Source organism: Prionailurus bengalensis, chromosome D2, assembly GCF_016509475.1.
Source record: "Prionailurus bengalensis isolate Pbe53 chromosome D2, Fcat_Pben_1.1_paternal_pri, whole genome shotgun sequence".
In the NCBI taxonomy this organism is placed as follows: Eukaryota; Metazoa; Chordata; class Mammalia; order Carnivora; family Felidae; genus Prionailurus; species Prionailurus bengalensis.
In genome coordinates this window covers 70,222,094-70,238,215 of record NC_057351.1, presented here as the reverse complement: position 1 = coordinate 70,238,215, position 16,122 = coordinate 70,222,094, and the positions used below count along the sequence as shown (strand labels likewise).

At 51.3% G+C, this 16,122-nt stretch overlaps 2 protein-coding genes across 12 annotated transcripts in view; one reads left to right on the top strand and one right to left on the bottom strand.

The window, feature by feature from the left end:
• The window catches only part of LOC122493260 (nebulin related anchoring protein), a 70,499-nt gene extending 58,690 nt beyond the window's left edge, over nucleotides 1–11,809 (top strand). For all 11 annotated transcript variants that reach the window (XM_043597589.1, XM_043597583.1, XM_043597582.1 and 8 more), the window contains 7 exons: nucleotides 2,468–2,572; nucleotides 3,413–3,511; nucleotides 4,817–4,921; nucleotides 8,242–8,349; nucleotides 10,257–10,568; nucleotides 10,723–10,854; nucleotides 11,432–11,809. In XM_043597589.1, coding sequence (XP_043453524.1) covers nucleotides 2,468–2,572; nucleotides 3,413–3,511; nucleotides 4,817–4,921; nucleotides 8,242–8,349; nucleotides 10,257–10,568; nucleotides 10,723–10,854; nucleotides 11,432–11,536 — 966 coding nt within the window. In that variant the 3' untranslated portion in view covers nucleotides 11,537–11,809. The remainder of the gene's footprint in view (nucleotides 1–2,467; nucleotides 2,573–3,412; nucleotides 3,512–4,816; nucleotides 4,922–8,241; nucleotides 8,350–10,256; nucleotides 10,569–10,722; nucleotides 10,855–11,431) is intronic.
• A 1-nt stretch (nucleotide 11,810) lies between these two features.
• HABP2 (hyaluronan binding protein 2) overlaps nucleotides 11,811–16,122 on the bottom strand; it is a 32,922-nt gene continuing 28,610 nt past the window's right edge. The window contains exons 11-13 of the mRNA XM_043597592.1: nucleotides 15,651–15,785; nucleotides 13,886–14,031; nucleotides 11,811–12,270 (exon numbers count right to left, since the gene is read on the bottom strand). Of these exons, the coding sequence (XP_043453527.1) occupies nucleotides 12,106–12,270; nucleotides 13,886–14,031; nucleotides 15,651–15,785 (446 nt within the window). The 3' untranslated portion in view covers nucleotides 11,811–12,105. The remainder of the gene's footprint in view (nucleotides 12,271–13,885; nucleotides 14,032–15,650; nucleotides 15,786–16,122) is intronic.

The window sequence follows — 16,122 nt, the reverse complement described above, 5'->3', positions numbered from 1 at the left end:
AAACAACAATGACATTAGCTACAATGTTTGGAACGTTTATTCTGGACCAGGCATTTGTTTAAATGGTTTGCACCAACTATCTCATTTAGTATCTAGGTGCATACTGGTGTTCCTCTCGTTTTTACAGATGTGGCAGCTAAGGCACCTGTAATCTTAAATAACTTGCCCAGGGTCACAGGCTGGCAGGGGAATGGCTTGCTCCAGACCCTACAGCAAGGAGCAGAGCAGGGCTCGTGTCCAGACTCCTAGTTCAGTGCTCTTTGGCTCCCCCACGTGGCTGGATTAGGACCCCAGGTGCTCCGACTCCTAAGGGTTCCTTCAATGACCGCCTGCGTGGTACACCAAGTGGACAGCCGCCGGTGGCTCTTCTGAGAATCTGAGCAGTCAGTCGAACACCAAAATTGTTCTGCGCATGGGCATAAGAACCCCTCCTTTGAAGGATGCCATGAACAATGCATGAAATAATGAGTCTAAAGCAAACCACACCCTGTGCAAGAGAGTGATTATAAAGGGTCCCATTAATACGACAAATACACCTTCCCACTGGCCGCCTCCTGGGTGCAGTTGTTTACATCGTTGGAAATTGGGGACCCAGTTGCAGCCGGTGCTGCAAAATGGGGGTGCCGGGAAACCCCACGTACGAATCCGAAGGTGGCTTCCAGGCAAGGGAAAACAGCAAGACTGCCATTTGGGGAAGCCAGATGCAGTTGGGCAGCGTGCGAGGCTCTCTTATTATCTTAGAATCCTTCTTTAAAACCATCTTTGGGTAGCTGATTCTTCTCAACTCCCCTCTCTCTCCCCCTCTTTCATCGTGAAGTCTGGGGCAGGCGTGTTGTTTTTAGGGTCTGCGTGAATAGTCCAACCTGGGCTGGGAGCTGAAATATCAATAGACGATCCATTTATAAGAGAGTCTGAGGCGCAGTCAGATCTTTGGGGAACCTGCATCTTGCTTTCTGACTTACCTGCGATTGTACTGTTCAGCTCAACAAAAGGCAAGTTGAAAGAGTGTTCCCCACTTCATCTTGCGTATGAAAGGAGCGAGACCCGGCTGTGAAGAGGTCCTGTCGGATTATTCTCTCTAACTTAGAAATTTATCCAATTTTCTCTGTTCTTTATCAGAGTGGAAGGCAAAAGCTTTGCCGGTGTAGACCGAAAGATCGTGGTATAAAAAGCAATCTTACTGACATGGGGTTTTGAAGCCTGCTCCTGAACCTGAGTGATGCCTCCCTTCACCAGTTAGAAAGCAGAGTGGAATTTGCACGGGGGCATTAACCAGCAGACAGTAGATCAGAAACGGACCCTCTTTGAGACCAGCTGTGAGGGACGCTGTGAATCCTGAAATGAAAAGGAACTAAAAAGGCCGAGAGGCTGGTTTCTGGAGTGATATTTTGCGTTACAGCAGAGCTTGTATCTAAATTAGAGAAACGCTATCAACTTCGTTTAGATCCAAATTTTAGATTTCCTTAGAGGGTCTTTTTCCACCTTTAAAAAATGCCTAATTTCCATAAAGAGAAGAAGAAAAGCGTTCATGTGACTGTCTCATCCTAGATAATGGTGGGCAGGTGGAGGGATGGTACTAAGACCTAATGTTTTAGGAGACTCCTGATCAGACTCATTGTCCTACAGCACCACTTAAACTATTTTGTCCCAGGGATGCTGCTGTAGTTCTAATCTTCTGAGTCCTTAAAATGAAAAAAACGGGTGATAAAGCCCAGCCCGTTTTGACATTATGAGCAAATCCTGGGGAACGGTGGCAGGGGGAGGGAAACGTAGGCACAAAAAGATTAAATTGGCTCCCATACTGTAGGCCGGTTGTATCTAAGCTTGTGCCCTTCTTAGGGTCCTGCTGTAATTGTCCCCACGCCCTCCTGCCCCCCCGGCCCCCCAAACCACCACGAGACAAAAACAGATCCAACACATAGAGCAGCTTTTGCTCCTGAGGACCCTCAGGCGTTCTCCTGAGCACAGAAGGGTCGTTACCACCTTCAGCTGTCACAGAGAGAAACTGAGTCACATTTGGTAAAGTGATTTGCTCCGCGTCACGGCAGGTTTGACCCAGAGCTCAAAGCCCTTTCGTCGCCTGGAGGTGGGCAAAACTGTTCTGTGTAGGCAGGCAGGCAGGCAGGCAGTCACCTCACTGCCAGAAGGAAACAAAATAATCCAGGCAGATGCCTGGGCTTGGGTGTAGATCTCCACTCTTCCTTCAAGCGATCATTTGCATCCATTACCTTGGCTTCTAACCCTGCCAGTTCACAGGTGGGATCTTCTTGTATCTTAGGCACGATCCATTATTTAATTCCTGGCAGAGTGCATGAACTCACGTGGTTGGACTTAACGATGTGCAGACACACTCTGAATGAAGATGTTGACACGTCATGATGAAGCATTATTACAAATCAAGGATCTAGGAATGCCCCGACAGTCTTAGACACTCTCTTGGTAAAAGCCAATGATTTTCTTCCCGCAGTTTCGCTACAAGTCAGACCTGATGGGCATGAAGGGGACGGGATGGTTGACGCTGAGTTCCCCACAGCTAGAGTGTGCAAAGAAGGCTGGAGAACTCATCAGCGAGGTACCACTAACCCGACCCTATCATACGTGCAACCTATAGCGTTCACTTTCTGCTGCAGAGGGAACCTGCTTACAGGGTGGAGATCCCAAGAGGGCCCCGTGGCCACTGGACGCCCAGTGTTTTTCTTGGCCTTTTGCAACCCAGTGGCAGGAATGAACAAGATCTCCCTCCACATGAATTCACTTGCTGTAGAGTTAAAGGCATGTTCCCACCTGGGCAGTGAGAGACAGATGATGTGCTAGAAGATTCTCAGTAGGCACATTAGGTAGTCACGAGCTAAGCTGGCCCGTTGTTTTCATGGGGGCACAGAACTTGCCATCCACCTCCTGAGTTTACTCAGAGAGCCCAGTGTCTGGGGCTTATCTGATTTCAGAAGGTGTTACGCATTGCACGGGGAATGGTTACCTTAACCCAACTCCCCACCGTACTGGTGGCCTGCAGATTCTTGCCCTGGGGTCCCCTTGAGGGTGGCACTGCCTTCTTCCATTTCTTAGTAACAGACCTTACTGGGACCCTGCTGATGCTGAATTCTCCCCTCTACTGAATTCCTTTATTGTGATGAGCCAGGCTATTGTGCAGCTTTCTCTCTGTCTCTCTGTCTCTCTCTCTCTCTCTCTCTCTCTCTCTCTCGGGAGAGTAAATACTGGTAAAATGTTCCTTATCACAGGGGCCGCTTGGACCTCTTGTATACCCCTGTGAGCTACCCGCCAAGAAGAGAGACTTGTTTTCCAGTAGTGTCATTGGCCCATTTGGTACTGAGCAGGTGGTGGGGTGAAGCTGCATGCTGAAAAATGCATGGTGCTCACCGGTTTTATGGGAACCTGTGCCTTTTTCTTACAGACTAAATACCGTAAGAAACCAGACAGTATCAAGTTCACCACGGTGGTTGACTCCCCAGACCTGGTTCACGCCAAGAACAGCTACCTGCATTGCAACGAGGTGGGCATCTTCCATCACTCGTCCTAGGTGCCCCCTAGTGGGTAGTGTGCAGCCCAGTACTCAGTGCTTCAGAGGATGGGCTTGGGACAGCTGTGAGCACAGACCTTCTGTCTACTGCCTGGGTGGTCGAGGGCCAGTTACTTCTCTCTTCTAACCTCCGCTCCCTTATTGGAAAGGACGGCACTGAGAGCACCTTTTCATAAGATGAAGTGAACGAACTGAGGGTTAAATAAATAAATGTGTGTGACACTTTTAGCAAGTGTCTGGAACATAGTCCTCAATAAGTGTCCCCTATTATGGCGTGTTCGCCATCATAACAATACTAAGTATTATTGGTGATCTTTTCGTCAACGTTAGAGAGATTCGTCTCAATTATCGATAGATGGTAATGGAATTAAAGGCTGAACGTAACCCAGTTAGAAAAAAAGAACAGCCATGTTAAAAGCTTCTTTCTGCTTTTACTCCGTATGATTTAACCTCATTTCTTCTCTCCTGTATTTATTTCGGAGTATAGGAAGTTAAATATTTTTTTCTCTGAAATTGTCAAGGGATTTGATTTTGCACAGAGAAAGCTGACCCCTCATCACACAGAGTCTAAATGTTGTGCCGAAACATTCGTGTTGGCGAAGTCCAAGATGAATTTGGAAAAGGATCAGAATACTGTATTTTCCTCTCTAAAAGTAGATGAGGCTCAATCCCTTCCTAAAATTGTTTGCAACTCTTAGATCAGTGCTCTAAAAATAGGAACTAAGAGAGAGCTCGAGTTTTAAAATTGTGTCTTCCTGGGACCCAGGTAGACTATGAAAACTTTAATTTTCTGGAAACATCTTAAGGCATTTCATGGTAAAAAAAAAAAAAAAAAGACTTGTTAGCCTTTGTGTCTTTTTATTATTATTCATGTCAAACAGCAAGGGCATTAAGGCATCTCGTTACAAGTAGAAACCTTGAACAATGCTCAGTTGCAAAGATTCTCAAAATATCCACACACCTTATACCGTTGTGAAACACGCGGGCATAGCCAACCAGGATACTGGTTTGGGGCCCATTTGGAGCAGATCTTGATGGATATTTTAAACAAGGTCTATTTAAAACCAGCCGGTCCCACCTGACTCTGGGCACACGGGCCCCTATGGTCAGCCGGTGGGTTCTGGGTTCTGGCGGGAGGCCCTCCACGAGCTGGGCTGGGTTCTGCCCCCGCGATGGTGGGCACTCGGTGGGAGGGGCAGGAAGGGGGTCCGCCTGTTCTCCGCCTGTCACTTCGCCCGGTGCAGTTCTGCACTTAGTGTGAGCCTGTCTTACCCACAGCGCCTGTACAGGGCGGGCGACGCAGAGTCCCTGCACAGATACACCCCGATCCCCGACCACCCCGATTTCACCAGAGCCCGCCTCAACGCGCAGTGCCTGAGTGACGTAAGTGAAGCAGCCGTTCGTGTGGTGTGTAAGTGTATTTGTAAATGTATCCATACCCGAGCTGGATGTTACTCGTTGGGGAAGAAAAAGTCCCAGGAGGGAGGATCTGGGTCGGGAAGAACACGGGACCGAGAGTGAGACAGACCACGTGTGCGACTCGGAGCCACCTTCCTCGCCAGGCCTCAGTTTCCTCAACTGGAAAATGGGTTGGAGCCGGGCAAACCGATGCCTGTGGTTCCTCCCAGCTCGGAAATTCTGGTTCCGGGCACGACGGCAAAGACCTCAGTCGTGCGCTCTCCTGGCCCTGGCAGGGGCAGACGCTTGCTCTGTCTCTTTCCCGGACACGTGCCCTCGGCCCTTCGGAGCAGGGTGACTTTGGAGACGCCGTGGCACTTTCTCACCGCACAGTTTGGAAAGACGCTGCGGTTGCCGCCCATCGGGCACAAACACAGTCTCCTTTGTGCGCGAGGCGGTGGCCTTCAACACTTCCGTGTCCCTTAGATGTGTGCCCTTTGCGTGCATAACCAAGATGCTGTTTCGTAAACCCAGGCTTGTTGTTAGCAGGGGTCGGAGGCCCCCGGTTGTAATAGAATAGGCAGCCGCTCGGCCAGCAGAGCTGTGATCCTGGGATAACAGGTAGCCAGGCGGCAGAATCAAAAGACGCCGTCAGATCAGAATAACACAGGCTGAGTGTGTCGGCCTGGGGCAGCGCGGGGCCTCCCAGAGTCCGGCCATTCTTCCCTCCCCGGCCCGGCCATTGTGTCCTGGGGCTCCGCGCAGATCAACAGCTGCTACCGTGCACCCCAGAGGTGGCCGCCTCGCAGGGGTTGGCGAGAGGCGCCTTCTAGTTAGCGTGTGTATTAGTTTGTTGCGTTTGTAAAGCCCTGTGGGATCCCACGCGGTGAATGCGACGGCGCTTTGTAAATATGAGTTATTATGACCATTTGATGCTTTTGAGGGATGTGCGAGCGATAATTTTAGAACGGCAGCTCTGGTGGGCTGACCTCCATCTGGGGAAGCGGGACCTCCCCCTCAGCAGAGCTCGGACAAAACAGCCATCATCGCATTAATGCTTCAAGGATGGGAGAAGGCCAGGCCTCCGTTTGACGAACTATTGGAGGCCCATTGCCCCGAAAAACTGGGATAAGACTGCCGGTCCGTTTGGGGGCCAGCTTAAGGAGGATGGCCGCCCCGGGCCGGTGACGGCGCATCTTCCGGCTCACAAGGGACGCCAGTCTGTAGAGTCCCAGAGCTGAAATTAGCCGCCGGGGCATGCGGATATGGAGAACTCATGAACCTCTTTTGAAAGAGCACTTCTTCGGGGGCGTGTAGAATGCACACAATTGGATCAAGTGCTCTGTGAGGAAGATGTGGAGGGAAAGTGACCTTCCTGGGCAAAGAAAGCCATTGAGATGTGTAAGGCAGCCGAAATAACTAAAAATCAAATGACTCTAATGTGTGAGGATGAGGACAAAACTGTGCCCACTGTGATAAAGAAGAGAAACGCCCAGGGTTCCAAATCAAAGCGCCTACGGAATGTAAAGGCTCCCAGTGGCAAGGCAGAAACCTCAACAGAATAAAAAAACTCAGGGAGGAAGTGATGACAATCAAGCAAATAGTATACAGGGAGAAGGGGGGCAGGAGAAAGGGAGCAGGCGCCTTGGGGAGAACCCCAATTTGGGCCACACTGGCTCGTTGGCCCTCGGCTGCAGAGACCCGGAAGCGGGGGCGCATCCGACACCACCGTGGGGTGACGTGGGAGTTTGAGGCGGAGTGAAGCTTGGTGTCCCTACCCAGCCCAGATCTGGTGTGGAGGCCCTCTTTTAGGAAGGCGCCAACCATCACCTTCCCAGGGGACGCTAAGAGTTGGGACTCTGTGTGCTGGGCCGCCATATTAGGGAGCATAGTGCTAAAGGCGACGGTGGGTCTGTCTTTATCTGAACGCTCCTCCCCTTGTACGTATCCCTCGGTCACGCCTGCTTAACTCAGTGGCGACCCGGGAAATGGAATCCTTTGGGCCCTGTCTGTGACCCATCGATTAGGCGATTGCCCCAATGGTTACGGGCTCTGTATTTCTAGGCCCTTGAACGCAGTAGGTATTTGGCTCGTGGTTGGCAGCGTTGGGTGTTGGAGGTGGAGGCCGTGATGAAGGTGAAGGTGATGGATGGCGGTACCTAAAAGCACGGAGCTCGGCCGTGCCTGGCTCAGCCTCCATGGGCCCCTCTGGTTCCGGGCCCAGGTGTGCGGCCGTGTGAGGCACTTTGCTTTTTATCTGCCATCCCTGCTTTGCTTAATCTCCTCAATCCCCTGTAGAACAGAGCCTCAGGCTTGACCTCTATTTCCAAGTGACAAAAGTAAGGTTCTTAAAGGGCCTTCTGACCCGCTGGGGCTCTTGGAAAGAGTGAGCCACAGACACGGTCTGGGGCTGTCACTTTGTCGTCTGCTGCTGATGTGCCTCGCCTGCTGTCTCCCTTCTCTGTGGCTGAATAAAGGACAGCCCTCCACTGGGATCTCCAGATGGTTCCTTTCATTGAGCCATTCCCTTATCTTGAAAAAAAAAAATTATTAGCTACATGAAGGCATGGGAGATTTTGATGCTCTATCGGTTATGTGGGTCTACCTGAGGACTAAGAGGGTGTGATTACAGACTCCTGGAGGGTGTGTGAGAACAGCTTCAAAAGGGGAAAAATGAAAGAGGAAGATGTGAAATAACATGGGTCAGGAACTCGGTCAGGTTCTTGGCAATCAATTTAATGCAGGTGAAGGCTCTTCCCTCGGTGCATCCTCATGGGGTGCATATGGGACACAGCCCGCTTCATCGCGATGGGTTCACGTGGCTTTGGGAGCTGCCGAGGGGCCCCCGGCGAGTCTTTGGAGCTAACAAACCCATGGGTGCCGGGACCTAAGGAATAGTACTTTCCGCGTATCTGAAGAAACAGAGTTCTCGAACTTTGAGTTCTGTTGTTTGGAAGCTGCAAACCTGAGGCACTGAAAGCGAATGCAAACACAGGGAGGAGTGGGGCAGGGGCCCCTCGTACCAACAGGATGTAGCGAATGAGCCGGACTCGCTGAGCCCAGACCCGCCAGGGCAGGGCCTGATGAGCAAGCCAGGGGCTTAGAGCTGCGGCCCTTCGTGGCCAGTCCCACCAGGCTCAGAGCTGGGGAGGTCCTCGGGGTGGATGCGGGGCCGTGGCTCTGTCCTTGGGCCCCTGCAAGGGCGAGGGTGTGTGTTTAGGATCTGTTCCTGCTCAGAACTAACAACATGCCAGATACGGAATTCTCACTCCCTGCTCGTTCGCTTCTTTGTTTTCGCCATCTAGAAAGCCTACAGAAACTCTTGGGAACAGACGCGGGCTGTCGGCTATGACTTCAGGCTGGACGCCATTCCATTCCAGACTGCCCGCGCGTCCAGAGAGATCGCCAGTGACGTAAGACCTCAGGCTCTGTCTCCCTCTGTCACTGAGAGTTTTGACTGGTTTTCCCAGTTCTGTTAAAACGAAAACCACCAGGAACCTAAACTGAACAAATATTTCCAATGAAATTAAAAATAGGTCTTATCTCCCAGAATCTTAGCTAGAAGTTTTAAGTTGGGGAGGGTCGTTTTCCCACTTTTTCTCTCTTAAGAGTGACACTCTTATTATTTTTTTAACTTTTTAAGTTTATTTATTTTGAGAGAGAGAGAGGCACATGGGAGGGGCAGAGAGAAAGGGAGAGAGAGAATCCCAGGCAGGCTGTGCAGTGTCACAGTGCGGATGTCAAGAGCCAGTCGCTTAACTGACTGAGCACCCAGGCGCCCCAAGAGAGACACTATTTTTTTAATGTTTAGTTTTGAGAGAGAGAGAGAGAGAGAGACAGCGTGCAAAAGAGGGAGGCGCAGAGAGAGGGGGAGACATAGAATCTGAAGCAGGCTCCAGCTGTCAGCACAGAGCCCGACGCAGGGCTCGAACCCACAAACCACGAGATCATGACCTGAGCTAAAGTCAGACGCTTAGCAGACTGAGCCACCCAGACAACTCTCAGGAGAGACACTCTTAAAACTTGATGTGTGTGTACCGAGAGGTCAATCAACATGTGATTGATGTGTTGATCCACATAAAAGCACTTTTAGCTGAAGTGCAGCGTGACAGGGTAGAAAGAGATTGAGCTTTCCACCTCGACTCGTCTGAGTTAAAGTCCGGGCTCAGTCATTTAGGACTCAGCTGCGTGGGGTTGGGCAAGTTGCTCACATTCTGTGGAGGCAGATTTCTACATCTATGAGCAACGGGTATAATTTTTATCTCCTAGGACTGTTGTAGGAGTGAAAACAAAATAGTTCAGAGTGTCACGCAAATAACAGGTGTTCAAAACATGGCAGCCATTGTTATGGAAGAGGAAGGCATCACTGACTGGATCATTGATCACGAACACTTGTCTCTGCCCACAATAAGTACAGAAACCAAGGGCAAGCATTTAGAAACATTTGCAGCAACTAGCTATGGTGACAGCCAAGCATGTGCCCGGTGGACTTATCTTGAGCAGGGCAGGGGCCGCATTGGGTGTCGTCACACGCACAAGGCACCCCGCTGCAGGTGCGGTATAACCACATCTGGGACCTTGACGGATTGGCAATTTAAAAAGCAAGACAAGGGGTGCCTGGGTGGCTCAGTCGGTTAAGCGTCCGACTTCGGCTCAGGTCATGATCTCATGGTCTGTGAGTTCGAGCCCCGCGTCGGGCTCTGTGCTGATGGCTCAGAGCCTGGAGCCTGTTTCGGATTCTGTGTCTCCCTCTCTCTCTGACCCTCCCGTGTTCATGCTCTGTCTCTCTCTATCTCAAAAATAAATAAACGTTAAAAAAAAAAATTAAAAAAATAAAAAATAAAAAGCAAGATGAAATGAATCTGGCCCTTCACTATAGATGGTTTGAGGGGCCCGGGTCCCTGCAAGCTGGAAAAAATCAAGGGAAGAGTGGCTGCTGACAGAGTGGGCGCGTTCCTCTTCCTGTTGGGTTCATTACGGCGGCAATAACACCCAGAGCCGCCACTCGGTGGGCGTGAACCTGTGCCAGACGCGAAGCTTAGCCCCCAGCTCGTTGAATCCCGTCAGTGTCCCGTGGGGCGGAGGTTCATTCTCCCATTTTATCAGGTGGGGAAACTGAGGCTCAGAGGGACTCAGTCACTGGCCCGAGGCCACAGAGCTAGAAGGTAGCAACGGGGGAGATAGATCCCAGGTGTACCTGAATCCGAAGCTGCGCCCTTCCCCCATCCTTGAACTTCCTGCTGAGACCCCGAGGGGGGGGGGGCTGGCGGGGGAGGGGAGGCAGGCACCCACGACCCCCCTCTGCTCCTCTGACCTGCAGTTCCGGTATAAAGAGGCCTTCCTGAGAGACCGGGGCCAGCAGATTGGGTACCGCAGCGTCCAGGACGACCCAAGGATGAGGCATTTCCTCAACGTCGGCAAACTCCAGAGTGACAACGAGTACAAGAAGGACTTCGCCAAGAGTCGGTCTCAGTTCCACAGCCGCCCAGACCAGCCCGGCCTCCTCCAGGCCAGGAGGAGCCAGCAGCTGGCCAGCGACGTGTGCTACAGGCAGCCCCTGCCCCAGCCCACCTGCGACCCCGAGCAGCTGGGCCTGAAGCACGCGCAGAAGGCCCACCAGCTGCAAAGCGATGTGAGCTGCACCCCCCCCCCCGCCCCCGCCCGGCCGAGACCCTTCCTCCTGTGCCTCGGCCTCTCCTTCCCCACGTGGAATTCTCCACTCTGTGGCCAGATCACCCCCAAACCCTGCTGACCTATTCCTCTTGCTTCCCTCCTTCCCCCGAAAGGTCAAGTACAAATCAGACTTGAACCTGACCAGAGGTATCGGCTGGACCCCTCCCGGCTCCTACAAAGTGGAGATGGCCCGGCGCGCGGCAGAACTGGCCAAGGCGAGGGGCCTGGGTCTCCGGGGGGCTGACGTGAGTAGCAAGCTCCAGACCCACCCCGGCTGGCACGGCCGTGGGGAAAGGCAAACTCGTTGTTTCTTTTCAAACTTTATTTTTGGCCAAAGGTCAGCCGGCTCTAAAGAAGTGTGAAATGCAGCTCGAGCAAGGCGCCTAATTTCATGGGTCTGAGATGACCAGGCGGATGACACCCGGGTTAAACTTCCTGCAGGGTTTTCTCTGAAGTCACAGCCATTAGTTCTGCGGAGACAAACCTACCGGGGCTACATCAATCCCGGGCCACGGAAGCCCAGGCTGTGCTGACTGCTTGCTCGTTACATTTGCAGAAAGGGTCAGGGACTCGCTGGCTGCAACAGTCCGGGTTTTGAACCCTGCTTTGTTCAGAAGAAAGACACCACGTCTAAATGAGAGATTGGCTTTGCTTCGCTCTCCTTCTTGCCTCGAGGATCGTTTTTCTTGGGGAGGGTGGAGGAGGGGAAGGGCAGGGGAGGGAGAACGTTTTAAATGCTCCGGGGGCATCTTAGGCAGCTCGCGTGTGGGAGCGGGGCGGAAGCTTCGTTCGGACTCAGGGAGGTATGTTTGATTCCTGCAGGGGGGACCAGAGGCTGCGGAGCCCGCGGATAATCAGAGGGGGGACGTGAACCCAGACGCCATGGAGATTCTGCACGTCAAAAGGAGGAGGGGTCTGCCCTTGTGAGCACGCGGCATCCACCCAGGATTCTTGGGAGAGCGGCTGGGGAGGAATTGTGCCCACCAGAGACATGCTTCTGTTCCAGCAAGCCAAAAAAAAAAAACAAAAAACAAAAAAACATGACACACCGGCCCATTCCCTGAGCCGCTTTACTTAACGACTCTTAGAAAGCTACAGAGAATGTCGTATTTTCGGTCCTCCGGGTCATCCTGGAAGGGGGTGACCCGTTCTGCTGTGTACTTTGGGTGTCTGACATGAGGAATAAAGACGTAAAGGTGACTTCCGGTGGCTCTGGTCATTCTTTAATCCCACATTTGCAAATGTCCGAGGTAAAGGCAGTCTGTGGTTTTCTAGAAGGTACCATCGCTTGAAGGGAAGCAAACAAAATACAGGTTGCGTTGCTTCTGGCATATCTTGGTCCAGGATGCGCCAGGCTGGGCGGCCGTTGTCTCTGTGTAGGGCGCAGACTCTTGGCTGTATGGCCTCCCAGGGACGCCCAGGGTGTCCGTGCTGCCCATGAGGGTGTGCCTTGTCTGGGTGCTAAGGAGAATGGGCTCTCAGGTTAAGAAGACACCTTAGAAGCTAGTCTCCCTTTGGATGGTGGCTTTGATCCAATTTAAGAATTTGGTCACTAGGGTGTAGACTCCTGGCTTCTTCCCACATTCCAGGCCCCAGCTCACTATCCCATAGACATAGTAGGTGCCATTCTTCTCACAGGTCAGAGGGCCTCCGGAGTCACCCTAAGGGAAAAGACACGCGAGTTCAGCTTTGTGAATCAGAGCACTTTCAGAGACACCCCCACCTTCCATGAGGAGATGCCAGGGGGTGCGGTCACCCCGGTGGGTTTCCCTGGAGAGTGCTGGCAGGGACCCTCCTATGCCTTATGTGACCCAGAGTTCTGAAGGGAGAGGTGTGAACGCCAACACATGTCCCTGAGTTCATGAGGGGTTGGCAGATGAGCCACGGGGCTGGGCCACGTGCCTTGGTCACACCCCCACGTCCATGCTCTTACTCATGACCCATAGTCACACAGTGAATTCTCAGGGGCCCTCAACTTCTCATTCCTGCAGGGGCCTCGGTAGGGAGCAGTGCCCTGTTTGGCCAGAGCCCTTGAAGGGACCCGAAGGGGCCACGCACAGGGTGGGGAGGACAGGGCGTAGAAATAGCATGGCCCACATGTTCGACATGGTCTGTGGGGTTAGATTTTCCGGGTTCCAGACCAGGCTTTGGACAGCCAACTGGGCCTCAGTTTCTCACATTGCAAACTTGGGGAGAGCAACCGACCATCCCCCACCCGCCCTGGCTCTTGCACGGGTTAATGTTTGTAAAGCACCTGGAACGGTGCCTGGCTCATACTGAGCCCCCAGTTAAATTAGCAGGAGGAGCATGGAGAGAAAACATAGCTCTCAACGCGTATCTCCACTTAACACACGGCAACCGATAGGATCTTCAGTGGCTAAAGCTCTTCGGATCTTAGCCACATCTTCGGATTTTACGTAGACGTGATTTCCATATTATAGACTAGGCACCCGAGACCGGGGAATTATTTCGGTGTAATGAACTGAATGTTTGTGTCCCCCCCCCCCCCCGCCCCCGCCCAAATTCATATGTTGAAGCCTAATTCCCCAATGTGATGGTCTTAGGGGGCGGGGCCTTTGGGAGGAGATAGGCAGAAAATTCTAAATTTGGTTGTGCCTCGGAGTCTAGGAAGGACGTCTCCTGTGAGATGTGACCCCTGGGGAGTGTCGGGCAGGCCCTAGGTTGGCTGTTGTTACAGAGGAGCCACTCAGCCACTTAGTTTGCTAGGCCTAAATCCCCCTCCCCTTCTCTATGTCTCTCTCTCTCTCTCTCTCTCTCTCTTTTTTTTTCTCTCTCTCTCACACACACAAAGCCTAATAATTAGTTAATATTATCATGAGTTCTCTGGGCCTGTCATCTTTCTCCTTCTAGCCACTGGTCTTTTGGATAGTTCTGTACTGGGATTTTCAGACATGCTGCCCCATTCTGAGGCCAGAAGCACCATTTTCACATTGAAACACAGCGAAGCAAATTCCTGCTCTGCCCGCTCACCACCCAGGTGCTGTAGGCCCAGATCGTTTCTCTGCGCATCTGTAAAATGAAGACAATGACAGCTCCTTCACCAGTGTCACGCCTGCCAGTTACTATGCTCAATCATCCTGGATGGATGTGGATTCCGACTTGCCAGAGGACAGGTATGCCTGCCTGTGCCTTAGCTTTATGGCAGGTGGACCTCCGAAACTGCCTCCCAGCCCTGGGCTCTTGGTCTGGCCTCTGTGCCCGGTGTATGTTCCCGGCCCACGTCTCCCTCCCCAAGTGCCATTTGGAGTCTCTGACCTGGCAGGAGTCTTTTCCAGGCTTCTGAAGGTTTCCTGCACAAATCATGCTGTTGTCGATCATGTGGTCATAGAGTCGGTGGGAGTTGCACAAAGTACTGGCAATCAGCTTGACCTTGGCATCCAGGAGCTGGCGGGACCCTTCCCCTGTGGGACAGAGAAAAGAGATTGCCACTGTGGGGACCCGGGTGACACCTGCCCCTCCAGAAGCTAGCACTGATAAAAAGAGGGCCACAGCTCTGAACTCAGAAAGGAAGGTTTTTCCGGGAGATGGGCAGAAGAGCTTCATGTTTTAAGGATGGGGACCTTTGCCTCCAGCCTTCACTGTGGTTTTATAGACCCTCATTGCTTTGCTTATCACAATGCAGCAGAATCATTTATTCCCTCTTCTGTCTGCCCGGCTAGACCATCGGATCAGAAGGGCAGGGATAGTGGCTTAAGCCATTTTTTAAAACTTCCTAGCAGAGGGCTGGTACACAGTAGATTCGTAATGATGGACCAAGTGCCCGGTTGCTCCTCTAGATGACCCACTTCCCAGAGTAGACATTTCTTTTCCCGAGGATCCTCTGTTCTGCTCGGTCTGCTCTGGTCAGCACAGTGATATCGAAAGGTTTAGGTGCAGGACAATGAAGATCCCTACAAAGATCAGTCTCTGGCTACCCCCAGATCTGATTAACCAGAAGCCTTCATTCCCAGAAGCCTTCTGACAAATTTGTGTATTACACTACCTTTTCTTCACGAATACAGGTCTATTTAAAGTGTTTCTTGCTTTCCGTCATTAAGGACAAGATTTGGAGGGAAGAGAAATCTATTTTGAGTATTTGAGAAAGACTTGAAATACACTTCGGAATTTCATATGTTAGGGAATATAATCTTGTCGGTACATGAGGAAATTAATCCTGTGGTTACTTTTTTTAAAAAGACCACATTGGGGCGCCTGGGTGGCTTGGTCGATTGGGCGTCCGACTTCGGCTCAGGTCATGATCTCACGGTCCGTGAGTTCGAGCCCCGCATCAGGCTCTGTGCTGACAGCTCAGAGCCTGGAGCCTGTTTCAGATTCTGTGTCTCCCTCTCTCTCTGCTCCTCCCCAGTTCATGCTCTGTCTCTCTCTGTCTCAAAAATAAATAAAAGTTAAAAAATAAATAAATAAATAAATAAATAAAAAAGACCACATCCTAGAGGCCAATCAATAGCTTGAGTTAAAAAAATTTATAGAATGCCTACGATGTGGTGAGCCCTGAGCAAGGCACTATGGGAGAGACCGATGAACAAGAGTGGACCCTGCCCTCCAGGGCCTGACTTAGTGAATATCTCCATAGAATTCTATCAGCTCCTATTATCATGATTCCAAGCCTAGGAGGTAAGTGTGGTTATGGAGAAACTAAAACCCAGCTGTCCAAGTGACAAAGCCAAGAACCTAACACAAGTCTGTCTGATGCCAAACCCATCTTCTTTATGATCTATCTATCCTCTTTCCAATCTGCCTAGGGAAGGAAGGAGAAAGATCTCCATGGATACAGTATCAATGCTTGATGGACGTCAAGGATCCCATCAGAAGCTAGCATTGATAAAAAGACTGATGAGATTTAACTAGAGCTTTAGTGATGAGGCAATCTCTTATTTTTGGTAATACTTTTTTTTTTTTTTTGGTAATACATTTTCAATGGAACATGATGTCAAGTTCAGAAGGGCAGTTGAGTTTGACCCTTGCTTCTCTGGTTGATGCAACTTACCTGAGTCTCAGGAGAATGCGTGGCCAGACTCACCTGTTTCTGTCACACCCCAGCCAGAGATGTGGCACTCAGTCCCAGAGGGGAAGGCACCATCGGGCAAACATACAGTCTTCACATATTTGGATTCCAGAGCACAGTGACCATCCACCGGCTTTAGCTTGAGCAAAGCTAGGTAAGGAGAAAAAGAGGAAATGAGCGATGGGGTCCTCTCTGCCAAAGGAGCACTAGCTTCAACTCGATCGGAAGGGAGACGTGGCAAAGCCTTACTCCCAATGCCCGAGAAACTAATGACTTCCTCCTCAGTCATTGAGTTCTTTTAACTTCCACCAGGGGAGGAGTAGGACTTCAGGATGAGAGCAATATCAAAAAATAACAGTTGAGTTTGAAATAATTTCTAATCCATTTTTTAAAAGAATAGGCTTCAAGAGGGGGAAAGAAAAAGATAGTGAGGAAGGAGAGAGAGTGTCAGGTCCCAGGAATGGAGAACGTACCTACTGAACAGCCA